Below are 23,881 nucleotides of genomic sequence, written 5' to 3' on the forward strand. Positions count from 1 at the left end.
AATTATGTGTTCCAAGGAGGTAAGAAGGGTATATTAGTCCTGAAACACACTATGTAGCCCAGGCTGGCTTCAAACTCTCTATATAGCCTAGGATAACCTTGAACTGCTGCAGGTCCTCCTGCCTTCATTTGGTTTGGTTTATATAGTGCTGGGGCCAGAACCCCAGGTTATGTACCTGCTAGACAAACACTCAACTGAACTATATCTCCAACTCCTTTTAAACTATTATCTTAATTTTAAAAACATCTGGCTTTCTGTCCTTTCTCTTTCCGTGTGCACTTGGGCAAGGGCCTATATACAGGGCAATGTGCAGACAGAGACATCAGAGGACAGCTTACAGGAGTCAGTTTTCTCTTTCTAGTATATGCATCCTTGGGATCAAACTCACTTCAGGTGGCTAGTCAGAGTCATTTCAGCAGCTCTAGTAAACCATTTTTAATGGCTTTAAATATTCAGTGTTATGACATGCAAGGAACAGTGCCAGGCAGAACCTCTGCTTAGTTATGGGGATACAGGCAGGCGCTTACTTAGTGCGCATGAAGCCTTAGGTTCAATCCTCAGTAGTGTTTTTTTAAAAAAAAAAAAATACAGTGGCCTAGGCATAGATGGGTGGCAGAGGCAGAAGGCTAGTCTGGTCTTTATAGATAATTCCAGGGTTACACGGTGAGACCTTGTTTCATAACAAACCAAAATGGCATAGCAAGTCTGATGGTACGTAGAGCTATTGAGAGTTATAACGCAAGACGAGGGGTAAATTCAGGAGCGTGTGCATGAAGGTTGCTATGGTTATATAGGATACCTGAGCGCTGTTGACAGCTGGCTTGGAGCGCAGTGTGCAGGGCGAAGGGCAAATGCAAAGGCCTGGAACAGGACGCATGTTGGAGTGACAGCAGGAAACTGCAGAGGTAACTTAGAGACTGGCTATTGGTGACCTTCTGGGCGCCTCTGAACCCTGATAGTGCTTTATGCCACACCCAATATGGCTACAGCACCGGGTCTATCCGGGCGCAAGCGGAAGTACGTAAGAACGTGCGCCGCAGCCACGCCCCTTGCCGGGGTCTCTGTGGAGCTGTGGCCGCGCCGGCTTGGAGCATCCCTGCGCTGGCAGGCTGGGGGACAGTGAGGCTGCATCTCCGGCGGCCAGCTCCGGAGAGGTACGACCTGCACCTCCCGCCCCGGCGACTGGGATCCCCTCGGTGCTTCCCAGCCGACCCTGGCCTTATTCCGAGGCCCATCCTTGCCATCTCCTACCCTTCTCCCAGGCCCTCTTCTCTTCTGACCTCATCTGTTCCCAGGCTCACAATCCCGATGGTTAGAATGGACCCTTTCACATAGCCTGCTGAGTTTCCAGGCCTTTCCTCCATCTCCCCGTGTGTTGGCTCTGCTCTCGCAGCTATGGGACCTTGTCTCTTTAGCTCGTGTTTTCTTGTTTGTTTTACACTGTGGCTCAGACTGGCCTGGGACTCAGTGTGCAGCCCAGGCTGGTTTTGAACGTACAGCAGTTTTCCTGTTGTAGCCTTTGTAATGCTGGGGTTACAGGTGTGCATCATCGCGTGGGGTTTTTATGCGCAGCTAAGGGTGGAACCCAGGGCTTTGTGTCTGCTAGGCAAGTACTTCACTCACTCATCCACATTCCCAGCCCCCGCTCTCTTTCTTTCTTTTTTTCTTTTTCCTGTCAGCTTAAGTGTAGCCCACTTCTTTCTGGAGCCTGCTTGTAGTGTGCGGGAGTGTGATAGGGCTTTGGACGGACCCCAAAGCTTTATGATCTAGGTCAGCTGGAGAATCCCACTGCGTCTGGGTGTGCAGTATTTTCTTTGTAGACAACAGTATGGGGCCATGGTGGGGGCTGGGGGAGGGTCTGACTGATTCCCTGTTGCCTTCCTCCCTATCTGAGTTATATATCTGAGTTATATTTGTTCTTTCCTAGAACTCGAACCTGGGGGCACATCTCTTTATCATATTAGCGTGTGTGTGTGTGTGTGTGTGTGTGTGTGTGTGTGTGTGTACACATGTGAGTACCAGCTTGTGCATGTCATGGTGTACATATGGAAGTCAGAGGACCACTTCAGTTGGTTCTTGCCTTTCGGCTTGTTTATATTATTTATTTTTAATTGTGTGCATGTATAACTGTGTGTGGGTGTGTGCACATGAATGCTGGTGTCTGAGGAGACCAGAGGATCACATGCACATTGAGTTGGAGTCATTAGTCTCTCCAGAGTGAGTACTGGGAGCTGAACTCAGGGCCTCTGAAACAGTAATGCTAAATCCTCTCACTTTGCTATAGCAACATTGGGATGGCAGATGTGGGTCACTGCATCTAGCACGTTGTGTGGGTCCTAGAGTTTGAACTTGGGTCATCGGGTTTGCAAGGTAAGCTCCCTTGCTGGCCTCTGGGCATACTTCTAAAGATTTATTTATTTATTATATATGAGTACACTGTAGCTGTCTTCAGACACACCAGAAGAGGGCATCGGATCCCATTACAGATGGTTGTGAGCTGCCATGTGGTTGCTGGGAATAACTCAGGACCTCTGGAAGAGCAGCCAGCACTCTTAACCGCTGAGCCATCTCTCCAGCCGCCCTGGGCATACTTTTAAGTCTCAGGAGTTTCCTTGCATGTATCCAGTGAGACTTACAGGTGATTCCCAGAGTAGATGGGACATGGGTATGAGGACCATGGCCGGGTAGAAGCTTCTCTTCATTTGAAGAAAACTGGGTAAGAATTATCTCCTTGATTGACACTAAAGAGAGTGTGTGTGGTCCAGCTCTAGATGAATAAGAGAGGAGTGAGGTGCTAGAAAGTCATGGCTCCAGCAAGAGGAGTTTCAGGATAGTATTGTTGTATTAGCTCTCAATGACTTGTATACGCTAGGGATTAGACATTTCTGCCTATGTGCCCCTGTGGAGTCCTGACTCAAAAGCTTCTCTCTTCCCTGAGTGGGCAACATAGACAGTCGGTAAGGTTTGAGCCTTTGAGATTAGATGCTGTGGTGCCTAGGCTGCTGTCAAGTCTGCAGGCTCAAGCTATCTTCCCGCCTCAACCCTAAGTAGCAGGGACTATAGACCCACATCACTGTGCCTGGGTTGTGTGTGTGTATGTGTGTGTGTGTGTGTGTGTGTGTGTGTGTGTGTGTGTGTGTGTGTGTGTGTGAGACATGTGGGAGTGCATGCATGTGGAGGCCCCAAGTCAATGTTGGGTGTCCACAAGCACTCTCTACCTTAGAAAGCATTTTCAGTTAATTATTTTTGAGACAGAATCTCATTATGCAGACCAGGCTGGCCTTTAACTCACAGAGATCCTCCTGTCTCTGTCCCCCAAGTGCTGGAATCAAAGGTGTGCACCACCACCCCCAGCACGTGGTTTCATTTTGAGTGTTTGAGTGTTTGCTTGCATGTATGTATGTGCGTGAAGTGCCCACAGAGGCCAGGCGAGAGAGTTGAACCTCTGGGACTTTAACTGTACTTAATGGTGGTTGGGAGCCATCATGTGGGTGCTGAGAACAGAACCTCGCCCCTCCGTAAGAGCAGCCAGCGCTCTTAACAGCTGAGCCATCCTCTCTCGTGTCTTGCATTTTGAGACAAGGCCTCTTTGAACCTCACTGATTCGGTTAGGCTGGTAGTCTGGGCACCTTTGGGGATCCTTTTGTGTCACCTCCCCTCTGCTAGGACTACGGCTGCAAGCTGCAGCTCTGGGCAGCAGGGGATCCAAAGTCAGCGTTAATGCCTGTATGACAAGCTCCACACTAGTAAGGCTTCTCCCCAAGACCAAGTGAGACTGCCAGTTCAAGGCCATGTTGACAAAACCTGCCATCGAAGCCCAGGCTGAGAAATGCTGTCGGTTGGAAGGAGGACCCAGGAGGGAGGAGGTTGTTGGAAACCGGAAGGGTGGTTCTTCTCTTTTTCTGTTTGGATTTTTTGGGAGGGCTGTAGACCAAGCCGGCCTTTACTTTGTAATTCTGTCTCACCCTCCTAGGTATAGGATTACAGGGGTAGTTCTCAATGTGACAACACGGGGTCTAATAAAGAGGAGAAGGGCTGGGGTTGGGCTCAGATAGAGGAGGATCCACATGGAAGACAGGAATCAGTGTGTCCCAGGAGCAGTTCTGAGTCAGCCTGGTGACTCTGTTTTTGAATGCTCATGCGTGCACATATGTGTATATGTGCCTGTGGGATTACAGGAGCACACCAGTATGCTTGGTGTGTGGTGTGTGTGTGTGTGTATGCGCGTGTGTGTATGTGTGCACGTGCGTGCCTGCCTGCCTATGGGATTACAGGAGTCCACTGCTATGATGCTTGGTTTTTCAAATTCTCTAGCCTGCTTTGGAGTGTCATAGTTATAAGCCAATTACATCCCAGTTAAGCCATAAGTAAATCCCGGCAGGAGCCTGCCGTCTGCAGGGAGAGTGGGTATGGCCCAGAGTGGCTGTGAATTGGATTCACATCAGCCTGATTCCGTGCTTTCTTTCTCAGGCAGTTAAGAAAAAAACAAAGCCCTTGACCTGGGGAGATGGCTCAGTCAGTAAAGAGCTTGCTCTGCGTCTCCAGTGGCCACATAAAAAGCAAAGCAGATGGTGTGTGTGTCTGATCCCATGCTAGTGGGACGGAGACTTAGGAAGACACTGCCTGTCCACCCGTGCTCGCTCACACACACGCATACATGCACACACACACACACACACACACACACACACACACACACACAGAGAGAGCGAGAGAGAGAGAGAGAGAGAGAGAGGGGATGCAAACAAAGAAACCCTTCTGTTAGACAGAACTAGTAATTCACACCCGCGATCCTTTCCTCCTCTCTGAACAAGGACTTGTCGGGCAGCCTGGGCTAGCCTGGCACTCAGCATGCAGAGCAGCAGAGCAGGCTGGTGTCTTTGATTGGGATGCAGCGTGCAGGAAGGGGGGATCTGAGGCTGTGCTGAGCTGGGTGGAGGAGTCCTCGGTTCTTGCAGTTCTTGCTGTTCGGAAGGAGCCTGGAAGGAGCTCCAGGTTCGAGCCCGCACCTGAGATTCAGGAGGCCCCACTCCGTCCACAGTACTCAGATACAGAACCAACCAGGCCAACCCTTGGGAGGGAGCAGGAGGACCAGTCATCAAGCTGATCAGTGACTACAGGAGACCCTGTCTGTCAGAAACAAAACAAAACAACATTACAGACCCACAGTGGTCAAGGCTCTTCACACCGAGCCCGAAAACCTGAATTTTTATTTTATTTTTAGATTTTTAAATGTTTAAAAATAAATAAAGGGCTGGGGATTTAGCTCAGTGGTAGAGCGCTTGCCTAGCAAACGCAAGGCCCTGGGTTCGGTCCCCAGCTACAAAAAATAGAAAAAAGAAAAAAAATAAATAAAAAATTTTTTTCAAGACAGAATTTTACTGTGTAACTCTGGCTGTGTTAGAATTGCTGTAGACCAAGCTGGCCTCGAACTCACGGAGATCTGCTTGCCTCTGCCTTCTGAGTGCTGGTGTGTGCCACTTTAATGGGTGTGTGCCACTACGTACTGGCAACTTTTTTTTTAGCGTGCTTTTGTGTATGTGTCTGTTTTGGGGTCTATGCATGTGAGTGTACTCGCCTATAGAGACCAGAAGAGACCATCCGATTCCCTAGAACTGAAGTTACAGGCAGTCAGGAGCCACCCAGCATGGGTGCTGGGAACTGAACTCTGGTTCTCTGCAAGAGCAGTGTGCACTCGTAACCTCTGAGCCAGCTGCAGCCATGGTAGCCTTAGCTCTATCCCAGGCCCTACATAGTGGATTAGAAAACCGACCTCTCAACTTCACAAGATGTCCTCTGACTTCCACAGGCACATGTGTACCATCTCTCTCTCTCTCTCTCTCTCTCTCTCTCTCTCTCTCTCTCACACACACACACACACACACACACACACACACACACACACAGTTTCTCTCCTCAGAAACACACACAGATGTAAAAAAAAAAAAAACAAACAAATAAAAAGGGACCTTTCAGTATAGCCTGAACCTGTGGAATTGCTCAGTGTCTTACGTAAATTCTTGCTGCTATCTGGATAAGTGCTTGGGAAGCAGAGTGGCAGAGGTGTGGGCCGAGATTCCGGGGCCTGTGCGCGCTGTATGCTGTGCGTGCTTTATGCTGTGCACATTGTATGCTGGGCGTGCTGTATCCTGTATGTGCTGTATGCTGTGCATGCTGTATCCTGTATGTACTGTATGCTGTGCACGCTGTATGCTGTGCGTGCTGTATCCTGTATGTGCTGTCTGCTGTGCGTGCTGTATCCTGTATGTGCTGTATGCTGTGCATGCTGTATGCTGTGCATGCTGTATCCTGTATGTACTGTATGCTGTGCGCGCTGTATGCTGTGCGTGCTTTATGCTGTGCACATTGTATGCTGGGCGTGCTGTATCCTGTATGTGCTGTATGCTGTGCATGCTGTATCCTGTATGTACTGTATGCTGTGCACGCTGTATGCTGTGCGTGCTGTATCCTGTATGTGCTGTCTGCTGTGCGTGCTGTATCCTGTATGTGCTGTATGCTGTGCGTGCTGTATGCTGTGCGTGCTGTATCCTGTATGTACTGTATGCTGTGCGTGCTGTATCCTGTATGTGCTGTATGCTGTGCGCCCTGTATGCTGTCACACTGTTTACTGGGCCTGGTGGAGCATGCCTGTGACCCCAGCACTTGGAAGGTGGAGGCAGGAGGATCAGGAGTCCAGGGTCATCCTTGGCTAGTTTGTGGTTAGTTTTGGCTACATGAGATGCTGTCAAGAAGGAAGGAAGGAGGGTTGGGGATTTAGCTCAGGGGTAGAGCGCTTGCCTAGCAAGCGCAAGGCCCTGGGTTCGGTCCCCAGCTCCAAAAAAAAAAAAAAAAAAAAAAGGAAGAAGAAGGAAGGAAGGACGGAAGGAAAAGGGAGTAGAGTGATTGTGGGCAGGCAAGCATGGTGGTGCATGTGTATATCCCCGGAACCATGTTCAAGCTCCTGTCCCCACATCCCCAGTGCTGGGATTCCAGACACATACTTACACGGCTTTTTATGTAGGTACTGGGGATCCAAACTCAGGTCCTTCTGCTTGTGCAGCTAGTATCTAACGGCGGATCCACCCTCCCTCTGTTGTCCCCGACTTCCAGGACATGTCCAATGATGACGAGGCAGCGGCAGAGGCAGCGGGTGACACCCACCTACTCGGCTTCTCTGATGAGATCCTCCTACATATCCTGAGCCACGTCCCCAGCACGGACCTGGTTCTCAATGTGCGGCGTACCTGCCGGAAGCTCGCAGCCCTGTGTCTGGACAAGAGCCTGGTGCACACTGTGCTGCTGCAGAAGGACTACCAGGTGAGGCAGGGCGGGCAGGAGGGCAGGACCAGCCAGGGGCCAGCCTGCGGCGGCCAGTGGCAGGCACCGATATGTGCACAGAAGACTGTGTGGCCGGGAGTGGTGTTGAGGATACGCTAAGTGTCAGAGCCAGGGTGGAAAAGGGTAGGTGATGTGCCCCGTGGCAGTGGGGGTAGTGCAGGTGGATGGAGTTCTGGGAGGGCGGGAGCCTGGGCCTCAAATGCAGGGTTCAATGGAAGGCCTTCCATGTAGGCGCTACAGGGTAGAGCTGCACCACAGGACAGATGGTGGAAGGTCTTTGTGGAGTGGCACAGCAGATGACACAGTAGACATTGCTGCAAAGGGCTGAAGTCTCTGATCAACTGAGACACCAGCCTGCCACGGTAGGACACACATGTAGTCCCAGCACTCAGGAGGGGGAGGCAAGATGCTCACAGCTCAGACCAGGTTAGTCACACACAGACAGACAGGTGTGCCTGTATGTCCAGTGGTGGGATGTGCCTGTCATCCAGCACTCAGGAGCTGAGGCAGGGGGATCTGTAAATTCAAGGCCAGCCCGGTCTACAGAGTCAGCCAGGTCAGCCAGGTCAGCCAGGGCTACACAGTGAAACCCCGTCTTTAAAAAAAATGCAACAGCATGTTGTACGGTGGTGGCGCACGCCTTTCATCCCAGCACTCAGGAGGCTGAGGCAGGCAGATCTCTGAGTTCGAGGCCAGCCTGGTCTACAGAACAAGTTCCAGGACAGCCAAGGCTACACAGAGAAACCCTGTCTCAAAATCAAACTAGCAAAAATTCTAGCTGTAAAATGCTAGTTATTTTTAGATGTGTGTGCCCCTGCGTGAGTTCTTGTGGCCAGTGGCGTCAGATTCCCTGAAGCTGGAGTTACAGGCAGTTGTGAGCCGCCCGATGTGGGTGCTGGGAACTGGACTCAGGCCCTCTGGAGGAGCAGAGCGCACCACGGCCATTCCTCCAGTCCCAGTGACAGCTTTTAGCAAGCAGCTGCTTTTCTCTTTTTTTACTTTTTAATTTTTTTGGAGATTGGCTTTCTTTATGTAGCTTGGCTATTCTGCAACTCACTCTGTAGACTGGGCTGGCCCCAAACTCAGAGATCCATCTGCCTCTCCCTCCAAAGTGCTGGGATGAAAAGCTTGTTTTTTTTTTTGAAACAAAGTCTTTTTTTTTTTTTTTTTTTTTTTTTTTTCTGGAGCTGGGGACCAACAGGGCCTTGTGCTTGCTAGGCAAGCGCTCTACCACTGAGCTAAATCCCCAACCCCGAAACAAGAGTCTCCAGGCTGTGCTGGTACTCTGTAGCCAAACTTGTAATGCTCCTGTCTCAGCCTCCCAAGTGTTGGAATGACTGGCACGTGCCACCAGGGCCTGGCTAGCGAACATCTTCCTGGGAGCCGGGTCGTCTCTTGACTGCTGGCAGTGATGGGTGTCTGGAAGAGGAAGGGTGGCACTCTCCTCCGAGCCGGAGTGGGAAGTAGCCAGGGACACCTGTCTCTCCTGCCCTGTCCCACTCTGCAGGCCAGTGAGGAGAAGGTGAAGCAGCTGGTGAAGGAGATTGGCCGGGAGATCCAGCAGCTGAACATGGCAGGCTGCTATTGGCTGCCCGGCTCCACCATCGAGCACGTGGCCCGCTGTCACAGCCTGGTGAAGGTGAACCTGTCAGGTTGTCACCTCACCTCGCTGCGGCTGTCCAGGGTGCTCTCCTGCCTGCAGCGCCTGCGCTCACTGGCCATCGACGTGAGCCCTGGCTTCGACGCCAGCCAGCTGAGCAGTGAGTGCAAGGCCACGCTGAGCCGCGTGCAGGAGCTCAAGCAGACGCTCTTCACACCGTCCTACGGTGTGGTGCCCTGCTGTGCCAGCCTGCAGAAGCTGCTGCTGTACTTCGAGATCCTGGACCGCACCCGTGAGGGCGCCGTCCTCTCAGGCCAGCTCATGGTGGGCCAGAGCAACGTGCCCCACTACCAGAACCTGCGTGTCTTCTACGCACGCCTGGCCCCTGGCTACATCAACCAGGAGGTGGTAAGACTCTACCTCGCTGTGCTCAGCGACCGCACGCCTGAGAACCTGCATGCCTTCCTCATCTCCGTCCCCGGCAGCTTTGCAGAGAGCGGGGCCACCAAAAACCTGCTGGACTCCATGGCCCGCAACGTGGCCCTGGATGCCCTGCAGCTGCCCAAGTCCTGGCTGAATGGCTCCACCCTCCTCCAGCACATGAAGTTCAACAATCCCTTCTACTTCAGCTTCAGCCGGTGTTCGCTGTCAGGCGGTCACCTGATCCAGCGACTCATCAATGGGGGGAAGGACCTGCGCAGCCTGGCCAGCCTCAACCTCAGCGGCTGCGTGCACTGCCTGTCCGCGGACTCGTTGCTGCGGAAGGCGGAGGACGACATCGACAGCAGCATCCTCGAGACTCTGGTGGAGTCCTGCTGCAACCTGCATCACCTCAATCTCTCAGCCGCCCATCACCACAGCTCTGACGGCCTGGGCCGCCACCTCTGCCAGCTCCTGGCTCGGCTCTGCCACCTGCGCTCCCTGTCCCTGCCTGTCTGCTCTGTGGCTGACTCGGCACCCAGGCCTGACCGTGCGCCTGCCCCACCAGCCATGCACGCAGTACCCCGTGGATTTGGCAAGAAGGTGCGCATTGGGGTGCAGACCTGTCCCAACCCCTTTGTGGGCCAGTCAGCCCCACAGCCTGCCTCTGTGTTTTGGTCTCTGCTGAAGAAGCTCCCATTTCTGGAGCACCTGGAACTGATCGGGTCCAATTTCTCCTCAGCCATGCCCCGCAATGAGCCAGCCATCCGCAACTCCCTCCCGCCCTGCAGTCGGGCACAGAACGTGGGGGACTCAGAGGTGGCCGCCATTGGCCAGCTGACCTTCCTGCGGCACCTGACACTAGCCCAGCTGCCAGGCATGCTGACGGGCTCTGGACTAGTGAGCATTGGCCTACAGTGCCAGCAGTTGCAGTCCCTGTCGCTGGCCAACCTAGGCATGATGGGAAAGGTGGTGTACATGCCTGCTCTTGCCGACATGCTGAAGCACTGCAAGCGTCTGAAGGACCTGAGGTGAGGGTCTGAGGGGTGAGGGTCTGAGGGGTGAGGGTCTGAGATGAAGGTCTGAGGGGCTGAGGGGTGAGGACCTGATATATAAAGGTCTGAGGGGCAAGGGACTGAGGGGTGAGGGGCTGAGGTCCATTGGAACAGCAGCCAGTGCTCTAACCATTGAGCCATCTCTTCAGGTCTGTGTCCCATTTCCCCCAGCTCTTCACTCCCTGTTTTTTGAGACAAGGTCTCAGGATGTCACCCTGGCTGTCCTGGAACTTATTATATAGACCAGACTGGCTTTGGATTCACAGAGTCCCCTCCTGAGTGCTGGGATTAAAGGTGTGCCCTACTATACCTAGTCTAAATTTTATCACTGTTACCATGGGGAGCATGCGCCACAGTGTACCTGTGGGGGCCAGAAGGCAAATGCATGTGTTTGCTTCTGTCCTCCCACCTTTATGTGGGCTCCGAGGGCTGACTGTAGCCATTAGACTTCCCCAGCACGTGCTCTTACCTAACTAACCCTGAGCCCCCCACCCCCATTCTTCCACACTTTATTTCCTCAGACAAGATGTCTCACTGAGCCTGATGCTGGCCAGTGACTTCCTGGGGGTCAGAGACATGTGTGGCCTGCCTGGGTCTTATGTGGTTGTTGGGATTTGATCTCAGTTTTTAGTATTTGCCAGAAAGCACTCAGCCACTGAGCCATCTCCCCAGGCCCCTCACAGTGACTCTTGGAGGGTGTATGCAGTTGGCTAGGGACTTCAGGACGAAGGTGTACTGGATGTCTGACAGCATGTGACCCAAGTCCCAGAGCAGCCAGGGCACTGCAGGAGGCAGCAGGGGAGAGGGAGATGGGGCAACAGGGGCAGGCAGAGGCGAGCTGGGGGTTTCAGCTGGGAGCTGGTGCTGGTGCCCTGTGGGGACAAGAGCAGGCAGGCTGTGCAAACAGATTATCTCAGAAAGGAACTCGGCCTTCTGGGAGTGTGGCCTTGAGGCGTTTGGCAGGACCCATCCTGGGAAGTGGGTCCTTGGAGGACCCTGTTGTGGCCATTGTCCCTCAGCATCACAGGTTCAAGACCTGCCTGGGACAGTGAGTCTGAGCCCAGCCTGGGCACCTTAGCAAGACCCTGTTCTGAAGTAAGATCTCTAACAAAGGGTTGAGGCTGTAGCTTGGTGGCAGAGTGCGTAACACGCTCAAGACGCTGGTTTCCAGAGCCCAGCACAGACTGCATTCACACTGACACACTGTAAAGTACAGGGCGACTGCCATCACCCAGCATCTAAAGGAGAAGAGCTTAGGACTACTCAGGTGGATCTCACTGAGTTTGAGGCCAGCCCGGGTTAGTGAGTTCCAAGCCAACCAGCGCAACAGAATAAGACCCTGTATAAAAAACTTTTTAGGGGGTTGGGGGATTTAGCTCAGTGGTAGAGCGCTTGCCTAGGAAGCGCAAGGCCCTGGGTTCGGTCCCCAGCTCCGAAAAAAAACCAACTTTTTAGCTCTACCGCTGAGCTAAATCCCCACCCCCTTCAGTCCTCGGATTTTTGAGATAGGTTCTCTCTAGCCCAAGATGGTCTCTAGCTGATGGTCTTCTTACCTCACCTGTAATTACAGGCCTGCACCCCCATAAACAGTGAGGGCCTTGCATATTTTAGGGAAGCAAAGCGCTCCACCACTGAGCTCTGTCTCCAGCTTTCTTTTTACTTTAAGCAGGTTGCTCGGGCTTACTTTGAACTCACTGTCATCTATGAAGGCCTTGAACTCCTGATCCTCCCACCTCAACCCCCAGAGCCTGGGAGCACAGGTGTGGCCCGTCTTGCCTAAATTGTAAGCGTTCCTTTTTTCCTTCCGGGACAGAGTCGTGTGTGTCCTGGGCTGGCCTCATAACTTTCCATGTAGCTGAGGATGACGAACTTCTGATTGTCTGGGAGTGTAGTACACTTCACCATACTAGGTTAATGAAGGGCGTGTATCTGCCCCTGCTTCTGGGCAGGCAAGAGGTGGTAGGACTTAAGGGCCCTGCCAGTTTGTAGGTGTGGGTGGGTGGGCGGAGGCCCCAGTGAGGTCTAGAAGTCATCCCTTAGCTTATGGGGTCTTGTACACTGCTGTCACTCTCGCCAGTGCGCTTGCTGCTGCTTTGGTGCCTGACTTAGGGCTCCTATTACCGTAATGACCACCTTGATCACCACCAGCCCAGGGATGGGACCACCGATCACTAATTTAAGACAAGCTGCACAGGTGTGTCTGCCTACAACTGGATCTTATGGTGGCTTCTGCTCCGTTGAGGTTCCTCCTCTCAGATGACTCTAGCTTGGGTCAAGTGGACATAAAACTGGCCAACGTGGGCTGTGCTGAGAGCCTGGGCAACGCTGACCTTTCCCCCACAACATCCCTGGGTGCGGATGTCGAGTCAGAAGCAGGAAGCACTCACCTGTCGGTCCAAGGCAGAGCTTCCCGTGGCTCCAGGATCCACGAGGGAAGGATGAACCCTGTGCATCTCGCTGCTCCCCTCCTGGAGTTAGCATGAAGCTGGTTCCGGGCTGCTCGCCTCCATAGCTAGCCTTGGTGCACAGACACGCTGAGGCCGTCTAGGTCCAAAGCCTGTGTGTTTTCTGCCCCGTCTGGTCACCTACCCAGCCTTATGCTCAGCAGAGAGGGTCCTTGGCTGTCTCTGTAGACAGGGCTGTACCCATGCCTGGGTATCCATGTGCATGGGTCCTGTGCCTTCCCACTGTCTCTGCCTGTGGCCTTTCCTGTCCCCCAGTCTAGTGATTGTGTCCCAGTCAGTGGATTGTGGTGGCACACGCACTAACTGTGGCTCCCGAGTGTGACGGACACCACAGAGGAAGCAGAAGGACACGGAGGCACTGTGGCTACAGGCAGTAGTCCACCACCTCAAGAGACTAAGGCCGGGGCGGGGGTTTGCCTTGAGTTCAAGGTCAGCCTGGGCTAGAGTAAGACCCTGTCTTCAAAAGCAACAATAGCCCCCACCCCAACAAACAAACAAAAACCCAACCAGATACAGAGACTGCTTACCTGCCCGACATCCCAGCACTCGGGCAGTTCAGGGTTATCCTTGGCTTCATAGTGACTTTGAAGCCAGCCTGGGCTACACAGACCCTGTGTTAGCAACTACAAAAACAAGGCAGATAGAAGCCTTGGGCTCCCGTCTGCATTGTGAAAACTTGGTAGCTGTATCGGGCAAGGCCCACCACAGCAGCCGCCCCTCCTCCCTCGCACATCTGCCTTCCGCATTTCCCAGGCGCACAGATGGATGCCTTCCTCCCTGCCTGCATCCGTCTCCCCTGTAGTCATCGGGCCTCCCTCTGCTTCCTCTGCTTCCTTTGTGATGTCTCTCACACCTTTGTCTTCCTGTCCTGTCACACCCCTGGCCTTTCCTGAAGCCACAGTTAAGTCATTGCTTGCCAGAAGGGCAGACATGTGAAAGATCCTGGCTGGGCAGGCAGCTCAGTCAGCAGACACTCACGTAGTCTTGGGGTCCATCCTCAGTTCCATACACTGGGTGTGCTAACTAGCATACCTGCAAAACCAGCGTCGGGGTGGGCGGAGGGAGGAGGGTCAGAAACTCAGTTACTGCTTAGCTACATAGTTTGGGCCAGCCTGGGCTCTGTGAGGCTGTCTTGTCTCAGAAAAAGAAAAGAAAGAGAAGATGGATCAGAGAATACATTTGATGGATGACCCCTCTGCCGGGCCATGGCTGTTGCCTACTTCCTTTGGTTTTGTAAATTCAAGGAACCCAGGGGAGTCTCTGAATCTTTCAGAGCCAAGATCTTTCTAGATCATGCTGTTCTGCTGCCCTGCCCCACCCCCCCATGGGTGTTTTTCCCATAGGCATGGTGGTGAAGACCTATAATCCCAGCTCGTAGGAGGCTGAACTAGGAAGACTGAGTTCCAGGCCAGCCTGGGCTATATATTGGTTTGTCCCTGAGAACTAGCATCCTCTCCCGAGGCAGAATCACGTGTGCATCACGGGAGTCCTGCAGGATTGGAGATGAATTTGTCTTGTAGGTCTTCCCAAGAGCTTGATCATGGTTCATGTGGCGTCTCTGCCCAGCTCCAGCCTGTGCCCACAGCCACAGTCTGCCGTGTAAGGTACTGCCTGTTCTGAACAGACACAGGCTTCCAGAACACAGCCAAATGGCCCCATTCCTCTGGATTGCTGCCTTCTGAGGCAGTCGAGCCCAGAGATGCTGCAGCAGGCGGCAGGAGAGCAGCTATAGGCTCAGGAGGCTTTGCTTGCTCTGGGCCTGCTTCCTGGGGTTATGGGGGCTCCGGGGTGGGGAAGCGTTCTGGTGGCAGCCCTGGGAAGCCCAGGCTCACCTGCTACCACCTCCAGCTCAGCCTATCGTGAGCCTGAGCTGGTACCAGCCTGGCTCCCCGTGGGTTGGAGGCTCCACCAAGGACAGACACGCTGCTCTGGATGTAGGTTTGGGGTGCAGCCCTGTGGCGAGAGGGCCACAGGTCAGGCAGACTGGAGGCTGAGGATTACCAAGTCACCCTAGGCTGCTTGAGCAGAAGCAAGAACCAGGCCTGGCACAGTCGCGGGGTACCTTTGAGCTGTGTTCCTCCCACATCCTGCCTGGCTCAGAGAGCAGCATCAGAGGGGAGAGGTGCAGTCATCCAGAGAGCAGCATGTCCTCGCTGACTGGTAGTTTGTGCCAGCTGGGAAGAAATGGAGTTGGAATGAGGTCCAACCTGGGTGGATCCCATTTCCTTGTTTTCTGCCTACCCTCAGATGCCTCAGATGGCACCCATGTTAGGTCAGTTCCCCAGCCATGCTGGTTGCCAACCAGCCTTCTTCATGTGGGAGAGGGTAAGGGCTCACTGGCCCCACGGTTGGAGGGTGATGGGCTGACCTCTGTGACAGAAGACATCTTTCAGGGCAAGGTTCGGAAAGTAGCTATCTACTTAGAAAAAGGTTTGAAAAGTCGTATATAGGACACAATGTGTAACTCAGCCTGGGGATCCCTGGGCTTTAGTGCAAGTCCATACTGCCACCTAGTGGTGGAGCTGGCAGCTGCTGCCTGGCGCTGGGCTTCCATCCCCTGCTGCTGGGAGGATTGGGGATGGTGAGGACCGATGGACCGGGACACACACACACACACACACACACACACACACACACACACACACACACACACTGCACACCACCAGGCACCTCACACACACACACACACACACACACACACACACTGCTGCTCGTGACCCTTTTTTTTTTTTTTTTTTTTTTTGGAGCTGAGGACTGAACCCAGGGTCTTGCGCTTGACCACGGAGCTAAATCCCCAACCCCCTGCTGCCACTTTCACAGCTTGTAAAGCACTTGGGAAGCTGAGGCAGAGGGAAATAAATAACTAAACTCAAGGCTAGCCAGGGCAGCAGAGCGAGACCCCATCTAAGATTTAAAATCTAAAGAACTGGGCGTATGGTTCCGTGGTGGAGTGCTTGCCTGGCGTATGTGAGACCTAAGTTCAGGTCCCAGTGTTGAAAACCAATCTGGGTGGCGGTGGTATGCACTGTTGATCCCAGCACTCAGGAGGCAGAGGCAGGTGGATCTCATGAGTTTGAGGTCTACAGATCAAGTTCCAAGCCGGTCAGGGTTACACAGGAACCTGGTCTTGCGGGGGGTGGGGAACACTTAAAAAAGAAAAAAAAGGGAAGAGCTGGGCCTGCAGCCTGGCTGTCACGCCGAGGCCCTGGGTTCAGTCACAACACAATTTCTGGGGCCACAGAGAGGTGGCTCAGTGGTTAAGTTCATGTACTACTCTTGCAGAGGACCCCAGAATCCAGTTCCCGGGGATCTGACAGCCTCCTCTGCCCTCCTTGGGTACATACATGCAGGAATCCACACATATTTGTATAAAATATAAATGAATAAGTCTTAGATTCAAAACTGGTGGAGGGATCGGTTCAGAATTCCAGTGTGAATGTGTGTCACTTGGGGCTCTACAGATGCAGGCGACTGGAGTGCTTGGTGAAGGGGAAAAGGCCACTTGACCACTTCTGTGGCCTCAAGAGTCCGGTTCCTTGTCTAAGAATGATGGTCTCCCTTATGCGGAGCCTGTGTGACGAAGCTTGTTCTCTGGGCCGACGGCAGGGTGCTGATGCTGGCCTCAAAGCAGCTCAGACAGGCTCCCCTTCCTTACTCACTGCGGCCCTCTGGACTCCCACTTTCTCCTGCCTTCCTTGGCTGATCCATGTCTGCCATCAGACTGGCTCCCCAGGGTAGCCACGTGTGAGTCCTCTCCCCCACCCCCATAAGACCAGCAGGTGTGGCGGTGTGAGGCGTGGTGGGGTGGGCTTGGGGGGCACCCTAAAGGCAGTGAGATGGCCTTGAGCCGGTGCATGCCAGCAGGTCTGTAGGCAGTGGCTAGCCTCCCTAGTCCCCAGAGCTCACAGCCGTCTCTCTGCAGGCTGGAGCAGCCCTATTTCAACGCCAACGCACAGTTCTTCCAGGCCCTGGGCCAGTGCTCCTCTCTGCAGCGCCTGTGCCTGGTGTCTCGCAGCGGCACTCTGCAGCCCGATGCCGTGTTGGCCTTTATGGCCCGTTGCCTGCAGGTCGTCATGTGTCACATGTTCACCGGAGAATCCCTCACCACCTGCAAGAGCCTACAGCAGTCGCTCCTCCGGAGGTGAGTGGCGTGTGCCCGGGAGGTCGCAGACAGTACTGCTGCCCCCAGGCCCCTGTGTCCTCAGCCCATGATTGACACTGGGGAGATGGAGCACCAGATTCCAACAGCATGGTCAGAGGGCCTGGCCTCCTGCAGGGAGTCTCTGGTCTCAGCCACGAGGAAGGCTGGGACAGAAAGAGCCCGGGAGTTTAGGGCTAGCCTCAGCTTCAGAGTTCATCTTGAAGTCTCCCCTCATCATTGTAAAGGCTGGGCCCCCAGCAACTCAGAAGACTGAGGCAGAATCGGGGATTTGGGCTACATGATGGGTTCAAGGCTTGGCCTACACAGCAACCATTTCAGCCAGCAAGTGCGGGGCTGGGAGTTTAGCTCAGTTGGTAGGGGGCTTGCCGAGCAGACACCAAGCCCCGGGGTCAGTTCCTATAGCAGGGGGCCAGAGGGACGACTCAGAAGTCATCTTACCGCACCATGGATGTGTCAGCCCCCTAGAGCAGAGGCCAGCCTGGTCTACAGATCAGGTTCCGAGGCAGCCAGGCTGTCTGATGGCCTCTCCTAGACACTTTGGGCAACTGTATAGATATGGTGCACATCAGCTTATGTGGGTGCACATCCCAAGCACACGCACACGCACACGTGTACATATGTAAATAAATCCCAGTCTCCGGTACCACAGATGTGCTGGCACATGCTTATAACTCCAGCACTTGGTGAGGGAGGCAGGATTCAAGGTCCTCCTCTACTCTACTATGTGATAAGTTTGAGGCTAGCCTGGGCTACATGAGACCCACCCTGTCTTTAAGAAAATGTAAGTCAAGAGAGTGTGTGGCTGGTCTGAGGAAGTCCTGCAGGGCAAGTGCTGAGTCCTGACCCAGGCCAGCACAAAACCTTCCTCTCCGCTATTGCTGGCAGCCTCGGGGCTGGGCAAAGCCCTAGAGACTGGCAGAGAGGCTGTTCTGTGGAGGCCTCTGCTGCTGCCTTGCCATCTGCAGGGTGGTGGCTCTGCTGCACACCCCTCCCCCACAGTGACAGAGGCCTTTCAACGTCTGTCCAGCTGTGCAGGGTGCGGAGCTGCAGGCGGCCAGCAGGTGGCAGTGTCGCTCTTGCCAGCCAGCACCAGGGTATCTGTGAGAAGTAACAGCACTGTCTGTCCTCTTTCCTGAAGCTTCTTTTGTCTGTTTAGTAAGAGCTTTTTTTTTTTAGACAGGGTGTTTGTAGCTCAGGCTGGCCTTGAGCCCACTGTGGTGCTGGGGATGACCTTTAACTCTGCATCCTCCCGCCTCTCTCCTGAGTGCTGAGAATATAGGCATGTAACACCACTTATGGGGGTAGCCCTTGCTGGCTGTAAGTTGTGGCAATCCTCCTGTTTCAGACACACAGAGCAGCCCCCAACGCTCTGCTTTTCTTGCCTGGAGAGCTCAGGAAGCGCTGAACTCCAGTCTTGAACGTCCAGCCCCTCACCCGGCAGTATAGAGGTTTCAGCCAAAAGGCTGGGTCCCGTCCTCCCTGCACTACTGGTTCTTGTCTGTCCCCATACCAGGCTGCGTTACTGCCTCAGGTCCCTCGGCAGTTACTTCTTTCTCACCCTCCCGTGTCTGGCTGGTTTTGATGCCAAGATCGTGGCTCAGGCCCTTCATGTTTTGGATTTGGCTTCTTCCACCTCACAGAAAGAGTCTGGATTTAGGTTGCCTGTGTCTAATGCCATGCACAGGGTAGTGGACTACGTTCATCCTTCGTGTTTTGTTCATGTTTTGTTGTGTGTCCCCCACCCCTTTCTTTTTGAGATAAGGTCTCAAGTATCCCAGGCTAGCCCTAACACAGTGAAGAATGACCTTAACTTTGATGCTCCCTCTCCACATCCCATGGTTTGCCATTGCAGGCATACGCTGCCACGTTAGACTTAGGCTGTGCCTGGAAGTGTCAGGCACATACTCAGCCGGCTGAGCCATGACTCAGCCTTGGAATTTCCTGCTTCTTGGTGCTGTTCTGGGCATTGACTTCTCGACTCTCCCCAGCACTAGGATGACATGGATGTGCCGTCATTCCAGCTCCTTTTCTCTCCTTTTGCACCCTGCAGCGCCCTGGGTGTGGTATTGGGTTCTTCTACAAGTCCCTCCCCTATCTGAGGCCTCTTTGGCCTCATATGAGGTCTGGATCCAGCATCTGGAGACCAGACTCAGTGACAGAGGTTCCTGGTGGAGCCCGGGGGTTTGTGGCCTCCCAGGATGGTGAGCAGAGAAGTACCCCTGCCTGACTAACAGAGTTCCACTTTCCCGTGCTCACACGTCCCAGCACCAGCCTGTCCAGTCCCATCTTCCCAGAACCTTGTGCTGGGCTGCTTATGCTTGGTGGGCTTGCTCTGGTGTCCGCCCACAGCACTGATGCGACAGAGTCTGGGCGCCAGCGTGGCTCTCTGATAAGCCCACCCTAGACTTCTCTTTCTTACCTCTGCTTCACACTCAGCAGGGAAGGATCCCTCCTCGTAGGTCCCCTGCTTCCTTGGGCCTATTTCTTGCCAGACCTTGAGATCCCTGGGAATGGGGGGGACCCTGTGTCATTTGGTCTCAAGATTTCCAGTGAAAGCTGGCACTGTGGCACTGTGGAGGTTGGGCCTGCACCCGTCTCACTAGCCTTGAGACCCTGAGTCTTCTCCCAACTTGGTCTCTGGGAAGCAGCCTCTTCTTCCAGGCACAACTGGAACCTTGCTGTGACCCTGGGTGAGCTGTGGCATGGGACCACTGCCAATCACCCCACCTGTGCCATCTTCCCAGAGGGTTGGGATTGGCTTCCCAGCTTTCCTCTTCGTGTCTGCCTGCTGCTACATGGCCTAGACATGGCAGCTAAGTCCTGTGTGGGACTTGCCTGGTCCTGTGCCCTCCCTGCAGCAGGGCCTGAGCCCAGAAGCATGTGTGATAGCCCTGGCAGAACCCCAGAGAGTAGCAAAGTGAGGGTGAGGGCCACCGCTCGCCTGCAGCAGTGACAGCAGTGACAGACCTGACATCTGTGAGCCAGAGGCCTGTGGTAGTGTCGCACAGCCTCTGGCCTAAAGACTCAGGAATCCCAAACCCAAGTGCAGTGTGAGGTACTGTCCTCCAGGTCCTCTCAGTGACAGAGCTCTGCTGTCCACTGTGGTGGCCTTGTCATTCTCTTGAGGCCCAGTTGGCACTGCCTTCCCACGTGGGATCTTAAAGTGTGTTTGTGGTCTGTCGCCGTATGTTGGGGCACATGACCCTGAAAGGCCGGCCGGCTGCTCCAGTCCCTGTCGTGTCCCATACAAACATAGGGGCCTTTCTTTTCTGGGTCTCCAGCTTGCAAGAACCCTAGTTAACAGCCCTCCCCCTGCTGCATCATTCTGGCAAGCTCTGGCCCACGACAGCCTCAGGGGCTGCACTCAAGACTGAATGCACACATGTGATCCTCCGTGCCAGGCGAACAGGGCTCAATCTGCGTCTGATCTGCAGACGTGCAGAGAGGTGGTCTCACGGGGAGCAGGGGATTGCTTAAGTCTGGCTGATGCCAAGAGCCCTAGGCTTGGACATCAGTGTCAAAGAATGGAATTGAGCTGGGGATGAAACTTGGTCGGTAGAGGGCTCTCCTGGCACGCACAGAGCCTGAGGCTCCGTCCCCAGCATGGCACAAACTGGGCATAGTGGTTCAGGTCTATAATCCAGCACTTGGGAGGTGGGGTCAGGAGGATCCAAAGTTTAAGGTCATCCTTGGCTACATAACAAGTTTGAGGCCAGCCTGGGAAGCCTGAAGTGTGAAAGCCTGTCTCAAGGAAGTTAAAAATAACAGACATGAAAAGAATGGGCTTTGTGACTCTCCGCAGCCCGCCGCTCCATAGCCCGCTGCTCCATAGCCTGTGCAGCTTCTGTAGAAGATGTTTGGAGTCTGGGAGCTGCCCAGCTCAACACTGCTCTGTGGTAGCTCTAGATGAGGCCGTTGGGGTGTTCACCCTGGCAAGCTGACCATGCGGTTCTGTCTCTGCTGGCTCGCTGGGAGGACCGTGGCCTGGATGCTGGTCTAGGTGGTTACTAAGGCCCAGCTCCACTGAACACATTCAGGAGCTGGGAGCCATGAGCACAAACCCCGAGGCCCATGTAAGATGGCCAAGGTGTGTGGGCCCCACCGTAGCACTGGCATCTCGAAGAGGCCACAGGCCAAATCCGAGGGAAGACGTTGTCTGATGTTTCATCTGGTAGGTTGACCTGGGAATTTTGTCCTCATCCTGGAGCCTCTAGTTAGCCAGGTGGTGGCAGGGTACTCTATCTCGGCACTTGGGAAGGCAAGAGGATCTCTGTGAGTTAAAGGCCAGCCTGGTCTACAGGGCAGCAAGTTCCAGGACAGCCAAAACTACATGGAGAAACCCTGTCTCAAACCAAAACAAGGGCTGGAGAGGTGGCTCAATGGTTTAAGAGCACTGGCTGTTCTTCCAGAGGACCCAGGTTCAAATTCCAGTACCCACACGGCAACTCACAACTGTCTGTCTAGGACCCTCATTCAGACACATATAGCAGGCAAAACACCAATGCACATGAAGTAAAAATAAACTATTAAAAAAGAGAGAGGGGTTGGGGATTTAGCTCAGTGGTTAGAGCGCTTGCCTAGGAAGCGCAAGGCCCTGGGTTCGATCCCCAGCTCCGGAAAAAAAAAAAAAGAGAGAGAGAGAGAAGAGTTAAATCAACCCCCTCAACCAAACAAAAAATACAGTGTCCAGTTACTTTTATGAACTCGTGTGCCTGTGTGTGCATATGGGTTCAGTGCCTGCAGAGGCCAGTAGGGGATGCTGAGTCCACCCAGAACTGGAGATACAGATGGCTGTGCGTACCACGTGGGTGCTGGGAACCGACTCCGGTCCTCTGCAAGAGCAGCCTCTCCTAACCACTGAGCTGTATTTTAGTCCCCCTCCCACCCCAGAGCCTCTGAGGTCACATTGCTGCTCGGGTCTGAGGGTGGCCAGATAGTGTGGATATTTAGACTGCAGCAGCCCAGTGGAGAAAAGTATGGGGCCGTGTCTTCTCCAGTGCTTACCCTGTCCCCTCCCTCAGCTTTGGTCTGAACCCTCTCAAGTCTCCTATGGGAATGTGCAAGATTTAAGAGCAGTGGGGGAAGGTGTTTCCCGTTTTGGGGCTCCCAAGGCTGCTAACAGGAGCTCTGTGGGCAGAGAGCATTCTGCCTTCCCGCCCCTTAACTCACTCCGAGTGAGTTCTGCTTCCGTTTACAGCTTTGTCTTGTTTTGTTGGAGACAGGGTCTTCCTATGTAGTCCTGGCTGTCCTGGGACTCACTGTGTAGACCAGGCTTGTCTTGAGCTCAGAGATCCTCCTGCCTCTGCCTCTGCCTCCTGAGTGCTGAGATTAAAGGTGTACACCACCACGGCCGCTTTGGTTTTTGTTTTGAGACAGAGCTTTGTGTAGTCCAAGCTGATGTCAAGCCCAGCATGTGGCTGAGGATGACCTGAGCCTCTGAGCCCCGCTCGCCTCTCCTGAGTGCTGGGACTGCAGACATACACCTGGTCAGCAAAGACTTTGATTTCAGGACACGAGGCTGCCATCCTACCCACTGAGCACGCCCAGCCTGGCAGTGACTAATCCCCTTCTCTGTAGATTTGTTTCTTTTATGTGATGAGTCTTTTGCCTTCGTGTATGTCTGTGTGCATCATGTGTGTCCTTGGTGCAGGGAGAGGTTCAGAAGAGGGAGTTAGAGCGCCTTATCCTGGACAGCTGGGAACGGAGCCAGGTGCTCTGACCTGCGGAGACACTGGTGCCCATGCTCAGCACCCACGCCCCAGCCCTCGCACCCACCTCCACTCACACTCTTGTGCGTTCACCGAGCACTCCGCCTTCCCAGCCGTGTCCTCAGCCCCGACCTCATCCCGTTAATGGCTGCTCTCTGGTTCAGTTTCCAGGCCGAGAGACCCGCGTTGAACGTCATCATCTTCCCTCTGCTCCACGAGGGCCTGACAGATGTTATCCGAGATGTCCCCATGGTGCACCTGGACGAGATCACCTTATTCAAAAGCAGAGTGGCCGAGGAACCCCCGAACCTGTGGTGGTGAGAGGGGCCCCCTGGCACCGCCCCGCCCATCGCTCCCGCTGGCAGAGACTTTTGCAGACAGTGGGTCCTTGTCGGGACAGGAAGAAAGTTTCCGGTTCTCCTGAGACATTCACCCCAGTCCCCTGGGTTTTTCTCTCATTCTTAGGAGTGCTTGGGCTCAGTGACAAGGAGTAATCTGGTGAGCCATGGATGAATGGGCAGTGGATGAGCCAGGCTGGCCTTCAGGGGCTGGCCGTGCTCCTGGGGGCTGTGTGGGCTGCGAGCCCCGGGCTTCAGCCTGGGGACTGTCCCCTGCACCTTTGTCCATGGTCATCTACAGGTGAGCTCAGTAATGTGACTGTACCCACATGGAGTCAGGGTGGGCCAGGCTGTCACTGTGAAATGACATTTGTGAGCCCGTGGCTCCTTTTCCTACTGAGATACATTTAGGGTGTGGTCCAGTGGCAGAGTACTCGCCTCGTGCACGTGAGACCCTGGGTTCCATCCCCACCACAAAGAAAAAAGTGTTTTAGCCCAGTGTTGTCTCTGAGATGTTTTCAGCTCAGTGATCTTGTACCAGAGGGTCCCGGGCAGAGACTGTGGGGTGGCTTCATGCCCAGACTGAGCCTGCGGAGTTGAGCCTGTGTCTCACAAGTGGTCGCTTCTCCTTCAGTCTGTTGGCTTCCGCTTTAAAGCTCCAGGTGCTGTGGTGGTCGCAATGCAACCGCTAGCCTCGTTAGGATAGACAAAAATGGTAAAAGCCAGAGTGAGCACAGGGGGCTGGAGCAGGGAGCACCTTCCTGTTTAGTCCTCACAAAATCCACCAAGAGCGCC

At 54.1% G+C, this 23,881-nt stretch overlaps 1 protein-coding gene across 3 annotated transcripts; it reads left to right on the forward strand.

Moving 5' to 3' along the window:
* The first annotated feature begins 593 nt into the window (after window positions 1-593).
* Fbxl18 (F-box and leucine rich repeat protein 18) lies at window positions 594-23,584 on the forward strand. 3 transcript variants are annotated; one of them, XM_032887064.1, is made up of 5 exons: window positions 594-1,154; window positions 7,111-7,317; window positions 8,846-10,389; window positions 12,083-12,173; window positions 16,801-16,882. In XM_032887064.1, exons 2-4 carry the CDS (start codon window positions 7,114-7,116, stop codon window positions 12,135-12,137), a joined length of 1,803 nt encoding a protein of 600 aa, XP_032742955.1. In that variant the 5' UTR covers window positions 594-1,154; window positions 7,111-7,113; the 3' UTR covers window positions 12,138-12,173; window positions 16,801-16,882. The 3 variants fall into 3 exon arrangements, with proteins under 3 accessions (XP_032742955.1, XP_032742953.1, XP_032742954.1); XM_032887062.1 differs by lacking the exon at window positions 12,083-12,173 and adding an exon at window positions 22,913-23,069 and having other exon boundaries at window positions 1,023-1,154; window positions 16,801-17,019; XM_032887063.1 differs by lacking the exons at window positions 594-1,154; window positions 12,083-12,173 and adding an exon at window positions 22,913-23,584 and having other exon boundaries at window positions 7,114-7,317; window positions 16,801-17,019.
* Window positions 23,585-23,881: the final 297 nt, after the last annotated feature.

Source organism: Rattus rattus, chromosome 16 (assembly GCF_011064425.1).
Source record: "Rattus rattus isolate New Zealand chromosome 16, Rrattus_CSIRO_v1, whole genome shotgun sequence".
NCBI classification, from domain to species: domain Eukaryota; kingdom Metazoa; phylum Chordata; class Mammalia; order Rodentia; family Muridae; genus Rattus; species Rattus rattus.

Bases quoted from the DNA above. Each gene is read 5' to 3' on its own strand.
- Fbxl18 (XM_032887062.1), top strand. From the start codon at position 7,114: ATGTCCAATGATGACGAGGCAGCGGCAGAGGCAGCGGGTGACACCCAC. The intron at 7,318-8,845 runs GTGAGGCAGGGC...CCCACTCTGCAG, and splicing joins TGCTGCAGAAGGACTACCAG to GCCAGTGAGGAGAAGGTGAA. The intron at 10,390-16,800 runs GTGAGGGTCTGA...GTCTCTCTGCAG, and splicing joins AAGCGTCTGAAGGACCTGAG to GCTGGAGCAGCCCTATTTCA.